At 39.8% G+C, this 14,258-nt stretch overlaps 1 protein-coding gene across 8 annotated transcripts in view; it reads left to right on the forward strand.

Moving 5' to 3' along the window:
• Nucleotides 1-14,258, forward strand: part of FMNL2 (formin like 2) — a 314,655-nt gene that overhangs the window by 251,791 nt on the left and 48,606 nt on the right. For all 8 annotated transcript variants that reach the window (XR_006205486.1, XM_042948778.1, XM_042948774.1 and 5 more), the window contains one exon: nt 747-840. Coding sequence is in view for 7 of the 8 variants with exons in the window: in XM_042948778.1 (XP_042804712.1) it covers nt 747-840 (94 nt within the window). In the remaining variant the exon portion in view is untranslated. The remainder of the gene's footprint in view (nt 1-746; nt 841-14,258) is intronic.

The raw sequence follows: 14,258 nt of genomic DNA on the forward strand, positions 1-14,258 counted from the left end.
GTGATCTTATGAAAAAAACAATGCTCTTCTTGATGTTGTATTTGACAACTTAGACTGTATTGCCAAGGGTTTCTTTCTAAAAATACTTCAGATGGCATTTTAGTTTTTTTCTTTAGTCAGAGAAAATATTCTTGTATTAGTACCGCTGTAATCCAGCTCCTTTCAGATCTCCTACATATAAAGAAGTGGTGACAAAAACTTGCATTGTCACAGGGGATCTTTATGGCGCCATCTGTCAATTAGCAGATTTGAAATATAGGACATTAATTTCAGTAGATTTTGAATTTGGGGGGCAAATGTTACTTCTCTGACTCTAAAACCAGAGAAGGTATTTAACCAGTGGGTTGTTTTTCTGAATATTCTCAAGTTCCCAATGGTCTTTAGCTTATCAATAAAACTTTTTCAAACATATCATACTGAGTCACCCACTGATAGAAGTGAAAGACTAATCTTCCCAGAATTAATTTTCATTATTGAGTCATTTTAATTCGAATGTTGGGAGTGGGAAACATTCCTTCCAACTTTGGTACCTCAGATAAATCACATACATAGAAGTTAGTAAAAGTTTAAAAATGTACTTTAATATAAATATACCTTAGTAAAAGGTTAAGAAACATACATGAACAAATTATTTTATTATCATAGCCATTTTGGAAGGAAAGGAGAGTTGATTCATCATGTTACTTCACTGATTTTTTTTATTTTTTATTTTTTATTTTTTTGCTTGTTTCTTCTTGTTTCGACAGAACAAAAGCCCTTGTCTTAGAACTGTTGGCAGCTGTTTGTCTTGTCAGAGGCGGGCATGAAATCATTTTATCAGCATTTGACAACTTTAAGGAGGTAGGATACTTGGGAGTTCGCTCACACAAACATATTTGGACATCTTTAAATAGAATGATTTACATTTTCTGTGTGTATGTTTTATTATGAGATATGTTGTGAAATGATCACCACGATAAGTGGTGATTACCATGGTTTACCGTTTTATTTATTTTGGGGCCTACAGGGTAGACTAGTTAATTTTCTAAGACGTCACTGAGGGAGAAGTAGTGAACTTAGTCTAAATATCTTAAATGGATGCATTAAACTTTCTTTGATGTCTCATTTCCAAGAAAAGTTAAAAACTATTTGCAGGATCTATTTCCATTTGGAGAACATGGAATTGCCAGTTTGCAAACATGTTTTGTTAAACGTCTGTGGTTTTCATTATGGTTGATACTTGAGCACCCACCGTGTACATTTTATGAACTCTTCAATCGTAGCTATTTTCCCCAAATCACATACATTATCATTGCCGTGCTGAATGCCACCAGAAACCTCTCAAATAAATACACACACTGATTTTAGCAGTTTGTAATCTTAACCAGGTGATCCTTTGCTAGGCAAACGGTAAACCCTGGGACTTGCATGGTTGAAAATGGAAACTAAAAGGACTACAGAAGAAACAGTTGCACACAGATAATATGATACCAAGGATTGTGGCCCACGGTATCAAGACATCATGACTGAAATAATCACTGGGTGGTAGAGTGCAGGGTTACATGGCCCCAAAGAGTGCCTGTTGGCTCCCCTTGTATGTGCCTAACATCTGAGGCTACTTTGAGGTGGGATATTACAAAAATAAGTAAAGGCACTTGGAGCTCAGGCTTCAGTAAGACTGTCAGCCAAATTGTGGCTTATCCTGGCAGTCCCATTTGATTCCAGATGCTCCTGGATTAGAATCAGATTTAAGAGGGACTTACAGACTCTTGCTCGTCTTTTCCTGGGAGCCTCTGGAATAAAACCCTGCTAGTATTTATTGAAGACCTACTCTATGGCAGGTGCTATGCCTAGGTGCACACATGTAATCACGTGGTTCTGTGAGAATATATGAGACAAGTATTAATGTCTACATGTTCTAGAAGACAAAACTGAAATTCCAAATACATTTTGTTTGTCCATGGTCACATAGCTAGATGAGTGGCAGAGCCAGGACCATGATTTGGTGCTCCTGATTCTGAACTTCCATTTTATTTTATTTTATTTTATTTTATTTTATTTTATTTTATTTTATTTTATTTTATTTATTTATTTATTTATTTTTTTAACATTTATTTATTTTTGAGACAGAGAGAGACAGAGCATGAACAGGGGAGGGTCAGAGAGAGAGGGAGACACAGAATCCGTAACAGGCTCCAGGCTCTGAACTGTCAGCACAGAGCCTGATGCGGGGCTCAAACTCACGGACCGCGAGATCATGACCTGAGCCAAAGTTGGACGCTTAACTGACTGAGCCACCCAGGCACCCTTGTTTTGACTTAGAATTTTAAAAGCTTTGACCAGAATCTGCCTCATTTCTGTAGTTACTTATATAAATGATGGTGTTTAAGATTGATTCTTCTTGGACAGGCATTTGCATGTTAGAGAAACAATGCCATGAGGGAAGAAAAGGGACAAGAGCCATGTTCTCTGTGTCTTCTTGGCATGCATTAACCTCAAGGAGGTGTCCATGTCAAAAGAGCATCAACCCATTTATCTGTTCAGTCTTAGGGTGAAAAACATATTTGTATTGATCCTTTTTTTGTTTGTTTGTTTTTAATGTAATGCCATTGTCAACCCAGAGTCTTTTAAATTTCTTCCTTTTCTCTTTTCTCCTATTTTATGTGAGGGAATTTATTTTCTCATACATCACATTTAATAGTGTATTCTTTAATCATTTTGGCAAAAATGTCAGTGGAATCTTCTGGGTTTAGGGAGACGTGAGAGGCAGCTGTTCCTGATCAGGAAAAGTTGTACTTAAGATTTCAGATGCTTGTGCAGATAGGGTTTGGGTGAGAGTAATCTGTATTGAGCTGATCATGGCAGAGAGAGAGTACCATAGCAGGTACTAGGTAGGATACTAGGGAGTAGGGCCAACAAAAAGTCTTTACCTTCAAGAAGATTGTTTTTAAAGCTTTTTTATCCCTTTTAGTAAGTTGGGATTCCATTCACTTCCTAAAGAAAAATGAAGGGATTTTCCCTGTTTTCACCAGGAGAACTGATGGAAGGTAGTCGTGGGGTTCCACATCAGACATCAGTATCTTGTTTTGCAGATAAAGTAATGTGCAATAGAGAAGCCAGTCCCTTTGGGCTTTGATCATTGTTAAGGCACAGCCAAGCATACTGCTGCAATATGGTACCAGATTCTAAAGGGAAATTTAAAGACCATGTGTCTTAAGAATGTAGCAGGATGTTTTCCCTCTCTACTTCTTGAGCCAACAAATCCATTCTGTCTTATTTGACCACCACAAATTAATTCAAATGTAAATTAAAGGAAGGTATCTTTTAGCTTTTGATCGACTTTTATGTGTGATTCCTTAAATTTCTCACATTTCAGTTGAAATTCACAATCTCAACAAGTTTGTTTTTCTGTGTTTTGCCAAGAATTTCGCCACATGTCTGAAGTACATACTTTAGGAAAAGAGGAGGTGCTTCCAATTTAATGATTGCTGATGGCAGGAAGAATATTAACGCAAGGCCTTGCTTTTCATGGGAGTGGAGGTCCCATGAATAAGCACATATATCACCTCAATGTATTTGATGATAAATGAATTCTTATTCCAAGCCTGGTTTATGACATCCCTGAAAATGTGAGTGTAAGGTGTACGTAAAGACTAAACCATTCAGTCAACCATGTACTCCTTGAATTCTTTTCTCTTAAAATTTTTCCCCTAAATAAAAGGAATTAATACATCTGGTTTTGGTGTTGAAACATCTCCTCATGAAAATTTATGGTCCTGAATTGAAGACCAGGGTGAGAACAAGGAGTCATCTCTTTTTCACTTACTGGCTAATTTAGCCATGTGGAGGGATGTATTACCATCTTGTCTGAATCGATACTTTCTTAGTTGCATTGCAATGTATGTTTTTGAACAGTTGGCCTACCCGACAGGCAGAAAAAATAAAACGTTTCGAAGCAAAGGTCGTTCTGTTGGTATTTGCATTAGTGCAGAGTCTTGTTTGCATGAACCAGAAACTGACTCTAATGTACAGAAGAAAGGGTTGATTGGAAGGATGTTGAGAAAGGCACAGGGTTGACAAGGAGCCTAGAGAAACAGCCCTGGAAAATGGGCAAGCGTTTCTAAAATGTGGCTAGACTCAGGCTGTGTGCCCTTGAAGCCTAGCCACCATAAACACTTCTTGAGTTTCTCATCATGCTTTTTCTTCTCTCCCAAATACCATGGACCATAGCTAGTGATCCACTAGGCCATAAAAGTACACTTATGGGCAGGACATGAACTAGCCCCAGCTTTAGAGTTATAAGCACTATTTAATCCAGTTTCCCTTAGGAACCTTGAAGTCTTCTACCTAGACCTTACTCTTTCCAACTTTTCTTAGTCTTCCTACTTTTTTGCATTCTATTCTTTGATAAGTTTGACAAACTGCTTTTAAGAAAGTGTCTCCAAAAGTCTGGCAAAAATGCTCCCATTTGAAGTTAGAGGGAAAGATGCTAAGGCCCACAGATTCTGTAATGGAATAGCCTGCTATGATACTAGTAATAAAACTCTTGGAGGGTTTTGAGCTACCAGCTCCCCCAGGCTGCTGGGAGGTGCACCTGGAATTCATCAGGATTCCAGAATGATTATAACTGTGTTCTCATCTGCTTCCAAAATGACAGCATCTGGCTTTAACAAATAAGCCTGAGGCCTGAGTTGGGTTATTAAAGGCCTAACTCCTTCCCACTTCTGCCCTTCTAGTATAGAGAGGTGGAGCCTTGTGAAATGAGTCACTCAAGGCCACCAGTGCTCCAGTGCACAACACTCTTGGCAGTAGCCATTATTTTTTTGGCCTTTTTCTAGAAGGCTTCTTAAGAAAGCTGATGTGGTTTAGCTACCGGGCACTGGAAAGCACTCATGCTACACATTATTAAGTTGATTTAAGAAAGCCTGTCAAGTTTTATTTACAATGGGCCAAATTGGGCAGGAAGGAGAGCAGACATTTTGGTGTGCTTCCAGCATCCTTCTGAGTTTAATCTCGTCTAATCTAACCTCTTGAACATTTGAGGGTATAGGATTATAAATTCAGCACAAGACCATCCGGATAATTCCTTCACTGGTAAAAATTTTCAACACGGAGGGAAGGGTACTTTGTTCTGTCTCTCAGTGAACTATAAGCAATGTATTTTCTCAGATCTCAAACGGGGAGCTACATTTCTAAAGCATGCATGTATTTCACTGTATGAGACAAGAATTACACTAATCTGATTCACTGAAAGTCTTCTCTGGCCAGTCCATCTTCCAGGGATCAGGAAGCAGAGTCACAGCAATTATTCTTTTGAACTATTTATTAACTGTTACAGTTATTGCTTGTGTATAATAAGTTACCCCAAACATAGTCTTATTATGTTCCTGGATTCTGTGGATCAGGAAGCCAGGCAGGGATGATTGTCCCACCTCCATCGTGCCCAGGGCCTCATCAGGGAAGATCCCAATGACTAGGGGTAGGAATTCATTTGGAGGCTTCTTCATCAAGTATCTAGCTTCTGGGCTCTGATGACTCAAAGACTGAACTCAGTAGAGCCTGTCATGAGTTCTCCATGTAGAACTCCATGTGGCTGGAGGTTCTTAGAGCATGAGAGCTGGCTTCCAAGAGGAACTGTCCAGGAAGGAACATCTAGAGATCAGGTATTCAAAGAGATAGAAGTTGCAATATGTCTTCTGAGCTAGTGTCAGAGCCATCAGTGTCGTTTCCGCTGCATTCTGTTGACGATAAGTGAGTCACTAAGGCCAACGCAAATGCAAAGGGGAATCAATGATTTTACCTCTTGATGGTGGATTGTGAGGGTCACAGTGCAGGAGAACATGTGGGGTGGGAGAGCCTGCTGTGGTCATCTTTGGAAAATACGGTTCACCTCAGTAACTTCTTAAGAATTACCAATATATCTATAGTTGTTCTTGTGTTTTCTCTTTCTCCTCCTCTCAACCCAATACTCGGTTTCTCCTCAAGACCGAAAGCTTTATAAACTTTTTCACTGGAGTTAGAAAGGGTGGTTATTGCTTCTTTCAAGCGAGTTTACTATGGGCAAATCATATTTTGAGAACCTTTCTAGAGGAGAAAGGAGCCATTTACAGAGGATTTCTGAGTCCCTGGTAATGAACTAGTTATTTCTTTATCATCTATGTCTTTATCATCTCCTAAGGAAGTGAAGGCTGGTCTCCTGTTGATCATTAAGGGATGAGTCATGCTAACTTACTGGAAAATTTTTTCATGAATATTTGAGTGCCCCTTTATGTCAGATACATTGATAAACTGGCAATAAGAAAATGAGTAAGACATGGGCCCTACACTTAAGGCGTTGAGGGGAAGCATCCCAGTCCAGTTAACAAAACAGAATAAATATTTTTGACAGTTAAACTACTAGACTTTATGAAGGTAAATGTCAGATGCTTTGTAAGAGGAATAACAGCTAACCAAGAGGAGGTGAAGGAAGGACGGCAGATGAGGTGGGAATTCCCAGAGGAGGCTTCCTATTGGAAAGGGTCCCTGAGCTGAATTTAGGATAAGAGTGAACTAGGTATATTAGTTTCTTATCACTGCTGTAATAAATTGCCACAAACATAGTGGCTTATAACAATGCATATTATCCTACAGTTCTGTTGGTCAGATGTGTAAAACGAGTCTATAGAGTGAGGTTCTTTTGGGTAATCCATTTCCTTACCCTTTGCGTTTCTAGAAGCTGCATATGTTCCTTGCCTTGTGGCCTTTTCTGACTCTGATCCTCTGGCCTCCTTCCTTTAGTGACCATTGTGATTATATTGGGTCCACTCAGATAATCCAGGATAATCTCTCCATCTCAAGATCCTTATCTTAATCATACCTGCAGAGTCCCTTGTATATGTAACGTAAATATTTACAAGTACCAGGGATTAGGACATGGACATCTTTGTGGAGGACATTATTCAGCCTACCATGCCAGGTAAAGTTGTCCTTTTATACAGAGAAGGTAGCATCCTAACAAAGCTTCAAAGACTATAGTTGCTGTAGTTTGCTGTACTTTCCATTCTTAAAAGGAGCAGGGTGTGGGGAAGACAAAAGGTGGGATATGAAGTTAAGAGCAGATCAGGAAAGACCCCATTGCTTATTCCAGAGCCTTCATATTGCCCTGTAGCCTAAGGAAGCAAGAAACAGTGGTAGGAAATGTGTTCTCCAAACATTTGCTGTTTAGATCTACTCTTTCAGTTAAAAAAAAAAAAAAGTTATTCTTTGCTGCACGAGTCCATTGGCAGTGGGCTTAGCATGAGGTCACTCTGACAGAGCAGGGTGTGGTTAGGGTTTGAAATTGGTTTTAGAGATTTTGCCATTCCTATTTCTCATTCCTTGGATCTCTGTTGTATTAATTTACTCCTAATATCTACAAGACTTTCCTTTGGTGTGGGCCGGGAACAAAAGAACAAAAGTACAAGAAGGTAGTGGCACCTGGGGACAGAGAGATTGTCGTGGTATCTGGGAGCATTTGTAGAAATGCTTTGCTTTTCAACCTTTTTAATTAGACCCTCCCTTCTCTCCACAAGCTCAGTGCAATGTACCCAATAGGGAGCCTCATGTTCTATTTCATTCATTGCAGCCACCTTAAAAAAACAAAACAAAACAAAAACACGATATTGCCTCCTTTTTGTCTTTATTCATGTAAAAATGCCGTTTCCAAAATCTGGGCCCTTTGCCAGCTGTAAAATTGTAGGCCTATATGTCCCCTTGGATATTCTGGGAAGATAACAATGAAAGACCTCAGGAAAAAGCCAGTGAGAGCTGCGTGTTACTTTAAGACCTCATAGAATCTGCACCAGGGGCTGGCACAGGTCCCTAAACACAGCACTTTCACTTGAGAAGTGTTTCTTTGACATTTCAAGGTTGTTATGGTTGTAAGGCAGGTATGGATGATAAGAAGTACTCTGCTGCGAGTTGATGAGAGAGTTGGAATGAGAAGTCTTACAGCTCTGACAGCATCATCCGCAACTCCTCAAACCATTAGAATGGGGAGCTTTTAGTTCCCGGTCAGGATTTGGTTGCCATTCTGGTATTTACTTCTGCAGAATAATGTTTGAGTCTATTTTAGGGACCCCTTGGTTGCTTTTTCCTGTGTGAAAGAACACCTCCCTATTCTTTTTCTCCCTCACTCCACCCTGATTTGTATAAAAAGGAGTTTTTTGTCTTTATCTTGGTATTTAAGTATGCTTGCATACTCTCTATTTGTCCTAGGTGCTTTTAAAAGCACGTTTATATTAAGTGAAAATAGAATTGTTTTAAAATGTCAAATCTGGGTTATAGGTTATTTTTAGCAGTCATTAAGTTCAGTGCTAAGCAGTGGCTAAGCCTTCGACCCAGGGCTATATTAACGTTCTTATTAACTAGGCTGCTAGGTTTACATAGAACTGTTAAAATAATTATGAAAGTGCTATGCTAGATATGCCAACCAGGAAAAGGATAAATCATATATATACATCTTATGTATGTATATATGTGTGTATATAATATGCATGTGTGTATTATGAGTAACAGCATAAAGATGTATTTATGTAAAGTAACAGGTCCTAAAGGGAAACAAATGAAGGGGTTTGGAGTAGCCTTGATTTTGTGTGTGTGTGTGTGTGTGTGTGTGTGTGTGTGTGTGTGTGTGTGTGTGTCCTGGTGCTTGTAGTATTTGGGAAGTAACCTGCCTCATGTGGCTAAATGTCCCTATTGTGTACGGTAGATTTTTCCTTCTAGTAGTGTTTCTTTAATTTTCTAAAATTCTTAAAGTTCTGAATTGTGCATACAGTTTTTTTTCCCTATTATAATTTAAACTAGTTGTAAGTTACTGCCATGAGTGTGCTTATTGAGCTTGACTTCCTGTGTAAGTCAAGCTCAGATTTCATTTGAAATTTAAATACTTGTAAAACTTGAGCACCTTTTTAAATTTATTTGCGCTCCATAGTTAATACATAAGGGTTTTATCTGGTTGGTTTCTTTTAAACTAATCAACAATCATCTTCAGAAAGAAAACACGAGCAGAGTTCGTGAATCAATTCCATTTTATTCCATGTTGTAAACATTAGCCAAAAGATTGTCAGGTGTACAAAAAAGGCATATACACATATAGAAATAGGAAGACTCCCATTTATTGTTTGCTGAATACCAACAGGCTACGATATATTACTTTAATAAGGTTCACCCTATGAAGTAGGAATAAAGAACAAGAGGTTTAGAGTAAATAGACCTACTGATATACTTTAGTAAATGGCAACTTTGGGGTTTTTATCATATCCATTGACTTACAGGGCGCAGTCAATCTTACATAACGTGTTGTCATCTACCATACACATGTTTATACAACACCCTCAATTTTCTACTACAAAACAAACCTAACTGGAACAGTTATAGATTGAGCAGCTTATTGGAGGGTTTTTAGTTATTAGTAAAATTCAGAACTAACTGGGCTATCTGTATGGGGCCTGAAAAGAGAGGATTGGTCTTGAGCAGCATTATAAAGGAAGGAAGAGGTGTGTTTGGTGGGTGGAGGGAATTCTGGGAACAGAAGGGGAAAACAGCTTCGGTCTGTCCTGGAGTGGGATAGGTCAGGATAACTGTGCTGCATGGCAAGGAACCGCGTCTGACCAGGGTCCATGATACAGAATAAAGCGTGGCAGGACGCAGGCGTGATTCAGCTTCTGAGGAGGGAAGAGCAGAGAGATTTGAAACCTGTGATAGAATCTCGACTGGAAGATAAAGTAGGAAGGAATAGAAAAAGGGAAAGAGAAGCAACTAATAGTTACAAAGCACTTTACTGTTTATAGTGTCTTTATATCTGTTCTCCTTGATTCTGTGGAAATCTGAGAAGGGCATTTTAGGTAATTCTGATAAATCTTAGAGTACTGATGCTCTGTATGAAGTGTGTGAGAGGGGAGACGCTGGAGTTTGGAAGGTAAGTAGTTCAGGTATTAAGGGACTGAGCCCTGGATCAAGTTTGTGGCCATGACAATGGATATGAAGCCACAAAAATCAGGACGGGATAATCCATTGAATTTGGGGACAGACATAAGAGGAGAATAAACATCTATTCAAATTATATACATTTAATTAAGAACAAAGTAGCACAGGGGTGCCTGGGTGGCTCAGTTGGTTAGGCATCTGACTTTGGCTCAGGTCATGATCTCTCAGTCCATGAGTTCGAGCCCCATGTCAGGCTCTGTGCTGACAGCTCAGAGCCTGGAGCCTGTTATGGATTCTGTATCTCTCTCTCTCTCTGACCCTCCTCCGTTCATGCTGTCTCTCTCTCTATCTCAAAAAAAAAAATAAACGTTATAGAAAAAAAAAAAAACAAAAACAAAGTAGCACAGCCACAATAAACAGATATCTGGGATTTTTTTTTTTTTTTTTCCGGAGAAGAAAATAGGCTTTGTTTTTTATTAAATTCATTCTCTTAGTGATGGTAAAATGTCCAATGTCATATTCTTGGTTATGAACTAAAGATGAGGAGTGAGAGAACAGGTTTAAACAGAGATATTGGGGATTGTGTGTGTGTGTGTGTGTGTGTGTGTGTGTGTGTGTAATCTAAATAGAGACAAGGATTGTAACTAAGGAGCCTGGGGCTCCTAATTCCCTGTAACTAATTCCCTGGGGCCTCAACCTAGGGGAGAAAGGAGGCCAGGCTAGAATGGACTGGAAGGATGCTCAGAAGAGACCGGCACAGGGCACAAAAGACAGTCAGGAGAGTTAGAATATACCTGGTGGGTCTGGTATCTTGTGGTGCAAGTTCCTGCTTCAGATGACAGGTTAGTCACATGGTCTCTATGTCCCTTCTAATTCTACAGTTTCATATTTCTATATAAAATCTGGTTTGCACATGCCTATGTGTGTAGTATGTATTATGCATATATGTTCAAATGGTTCCATCTGAGAAAGGTTAAGTGCTTCTTATATTACAGATATGAAAACAAAGTACCCAGATAATGAAATGTTTGGTACAAAAATTTACAAGCAAGAACAGATGTAACAGGTCTAAGGGCAGTTGGTAGGACTGAAACAAGCTTAAAATAAAAATAGAGCACTGTGATTTTAGACTATGTCGGATTGTTAGTCCCTTGGAAATGGCCGGAAATGGCTGCATCGGTTTCTACACCCAAGTGTCAGTAAAAAAAATCTGCAGTGTGTCAAAGAAACTTGCTGCTTCCCTATCCAGAAAGTGAACTGGATGTACTAGAGGTACATGGTACCTGCCGCTCATAAGGGCCTGTCTGTGAAAGCATCGATTTCTTGGCCAGTGTTTGGAAGACTGAGCTTTTGAGCCGTGATTCAGACTTTTCATTTACTGGCTCCTCCCTCACACCCAGACTCTGTTCTGCTCTCTGTAGTCCTACAGCCATTCCTCCACCTTAGTGGCGCATGTGGGTCCTGCCTAGTTCTTTCATTCTTTGTATCAATCTGCCAAGGATGTGTAGTCCTGCTTAGTTTTCATTCACAACAATTGTCTCAAACACAACGCAGAAGAAAATGGCTCCGTGGTTCCTGACTGTGGTCCAACAATCACTGTCAGTCACCCTTCATCATGAAGTTGAGCTCTCTGACGGAATTTTCCCCCCAGCTCTGCGTCACTGGAGAGTGGAAATGGCCAATTACAGTAACATGAGCTATAGCCCTGTTTTGTTTCAGCAGTATGGTTTTGGCCGTGGAAAATGAGGGCTCCTTCCCCACAAGTGTACCAGCAACACGTGTGGTATCCTGGGTTTACTGGTATACCGCTAAGAACAGCACCGAATTTGCCATTTTGAAGTATTTTCCAGGAATTAGGTGTAAAACTAGGAAGTAGTGTTTTCTGTGCAGTAGTTATCAAGGGCATGTTTAGTGCATTGTTAAAAGATAATCATCTTTTTGTTGCTTGTGTATTTGTCCTTTATTGTTTGATATTTTAGTGTATCATGCGTTCTAGGGCAAATCTGTTTACTTGGGTAGATTCACTGAGTTTGATTGTCCCAGAACTTTGGGGAATGCATGCCCTACAGACCATGTGGGAGAGAACGGTTTCATCTCTCTCATATTCTTGCTCAGAATTCAGCGCTCACTTGGCTTTGGGAGAAGAATATCTAGCTTTGTAATGAGCCTCCATGCTACAGAGGTAGGCACATCCCAGAGACAACGGAGAATGGTCGGGATCCACTGCTCTCTAACCTGTCTAATGCCAGGGATTGTACTTGTCCTTGTGTAACATAAGAACTAAAGACTTCTTCTTTTTTTTGATCTTTTTCTTTTTCTTTTTTTTTTTTTTTTTTTTTTTTTTTTTTTTATCTTTTTCTACCTTGTAAACTGGTGGAAGGTTTCTTGCTGTCTAGGGAAATCTGCCCTGTCTGAAAGATGTGACTTCATCTTTGTGGAGAGATGGCAGATGTTGTAGTCCTTTGTATGGTGTGATGGACTCCCCAACAATCTTGTAAGACATTTTACTGTTAGAAACCCATTCATTTGCTTCTGCAGGTTTTGGGTTTTGAGAATTCATCATCTTTGTAGAAATAAAGAAGCTGTTGTCTTTTTTTTTTTTTTAACGTTTATTTATTTTTGAGACAGAGAGAGACACAGCATGAACGGGGGAGGGGCAGAGAGAGAGGGAAACACAGAAATGGAAGCAGGCTCCAGGCTCTGAGCCATCAGCCCAGAGCCGGACGCGGGGCTCGAACTCGCAGACCGTGAGATCGTGACCAGAGCCGAAGTCGGACGCTTAACCGACTGAGCCACCCAGGCGCCCCAAGAAGCTGTTCTCTAGTAGTATAATTTAGTAGTTCTTAAACTTTTGGCCTCACAACCCCTTTTTACATTAAATTTTTTTTTTTATGTTTTTTTTTTTTAATTTTTGAGAGAGAGAAAGCAAGCAGGGAAGGGCGGAGAGACAGGGAGACACAGAATCCAAAGCAGGCTCCAGGCTCTGAGCAGTCAGCACAGAGCCTAACATGGGGCTCGAACCCATGAACTGTGAGATCATGACCTGAGCCGAAGTCGGACACTTAACCAACTGAGCCACCCAGGCGCCCACCCCCCCCCCCAAAGTTTTTTTTTAAAGTTTGAGCAATCTCTATATTCAGCTCAGTGTGGGGCTTGAACTCACAATTCTGGGATCAAGAGTCACATGTTCTTCTAACTGAACCAGCTAGGCATCCCAACATTCTTAAAAATTATGAAGGATCCCCCAATTTTTTCTTTATGCAGGTTATGTATTGGTATTTACCCCATTAGAAAGGAAAGAAAAATTTTGATACTTATTCATTAAAAAGGACATGATAGAGGGGCACCTGGATGGCTCAGTTGATTAAGCATCTGACTCTTGATTTCTGCTCAGATCATGATCTCAGTTTGTGAGTTTGAGCCCCACATGGGGCTCTGTACTGACAGAGTGGTACCTGTTTGGGATTCTCTGTCTTTCCCTCCCTTTGCCCCTTCCCTGCTCATGCTCTCTCTCTCTCTCTCTCCCCCTCTCTATCTCTATCTCTCCAAATAAATAAATAAAAACAAGAAAAAATAACATAATAGACTTATTACATGTTAATGTTATTAAAAAAAATCTGTTTTTCAAAATTAAAAAAAAAAATATCAGTGACAGGGGCTCCTGGGTGGCTCAATCAGTTAAATGTCTGACTGGCTCAGGTCATGATCTTGCAGTTTGTGATTTCGAGCCCTGCGTCGGGCTGCGTGCTGACAGCTCGTTGCCTGGAGCCTGCTTCGGATTCTGTGTCTCCCTTGCTCTCTGCCCCTCCCCAACTTGTGCTCTGTCTCTGTCTCTACATTAAAAAAAAATTTTTTTTTAAATCCATGTCAGTAGTCTGTTTTCTACTGTCTGTTTTCATCGTCTTGGGCTCCCATAACAAAATATCATACACTGAATGACTTAAACAACAGAAATGCATTTCCTCACAGTTAGGGAGATTGAAAGTCCTCATGCCAACATGGTTGGATTCTGGGGGGTCCTTGTCTGGCTTACAGATGGCTGCTTTCTTGCTGTATCCTCAGATGGTCTTCCCTAGGGGTGTGTGTGTGTGTGTGTGTACAAAGGGCTCTTTTTTTTCTCCTAAGGCCATCAATGTCATTGGATTAGGGACTCACCCTTATGACCTCATTTAACCTTAGCTGCTAAAAGCCCTATTTCCAAATACAGTTGAATTGAGGATAGGACTTTGATATATGACTTTTGTGGAGACACAGTTTAGCACAGTCCAGTCCATAATAGTGCCATTACTTTAAATTTTTATACATCTTTTTTAAAAATTTTTTTTAAATGTTTA

This window comes from Panthera leo, chromosome C1 (assembly GCF_018350215.1).
Source record: "Panthera leo isolate Ple1 chromosome C1, P.leo_Ple1_pat1.1, whole genome shotgun sequence".
Taxonomy (NCBI): domain Eukaryota; kingdom Metazoa; phylum Chordata; class Mammalia; order Carnivora; family Felidae; genus Panthera; species Panthera leo.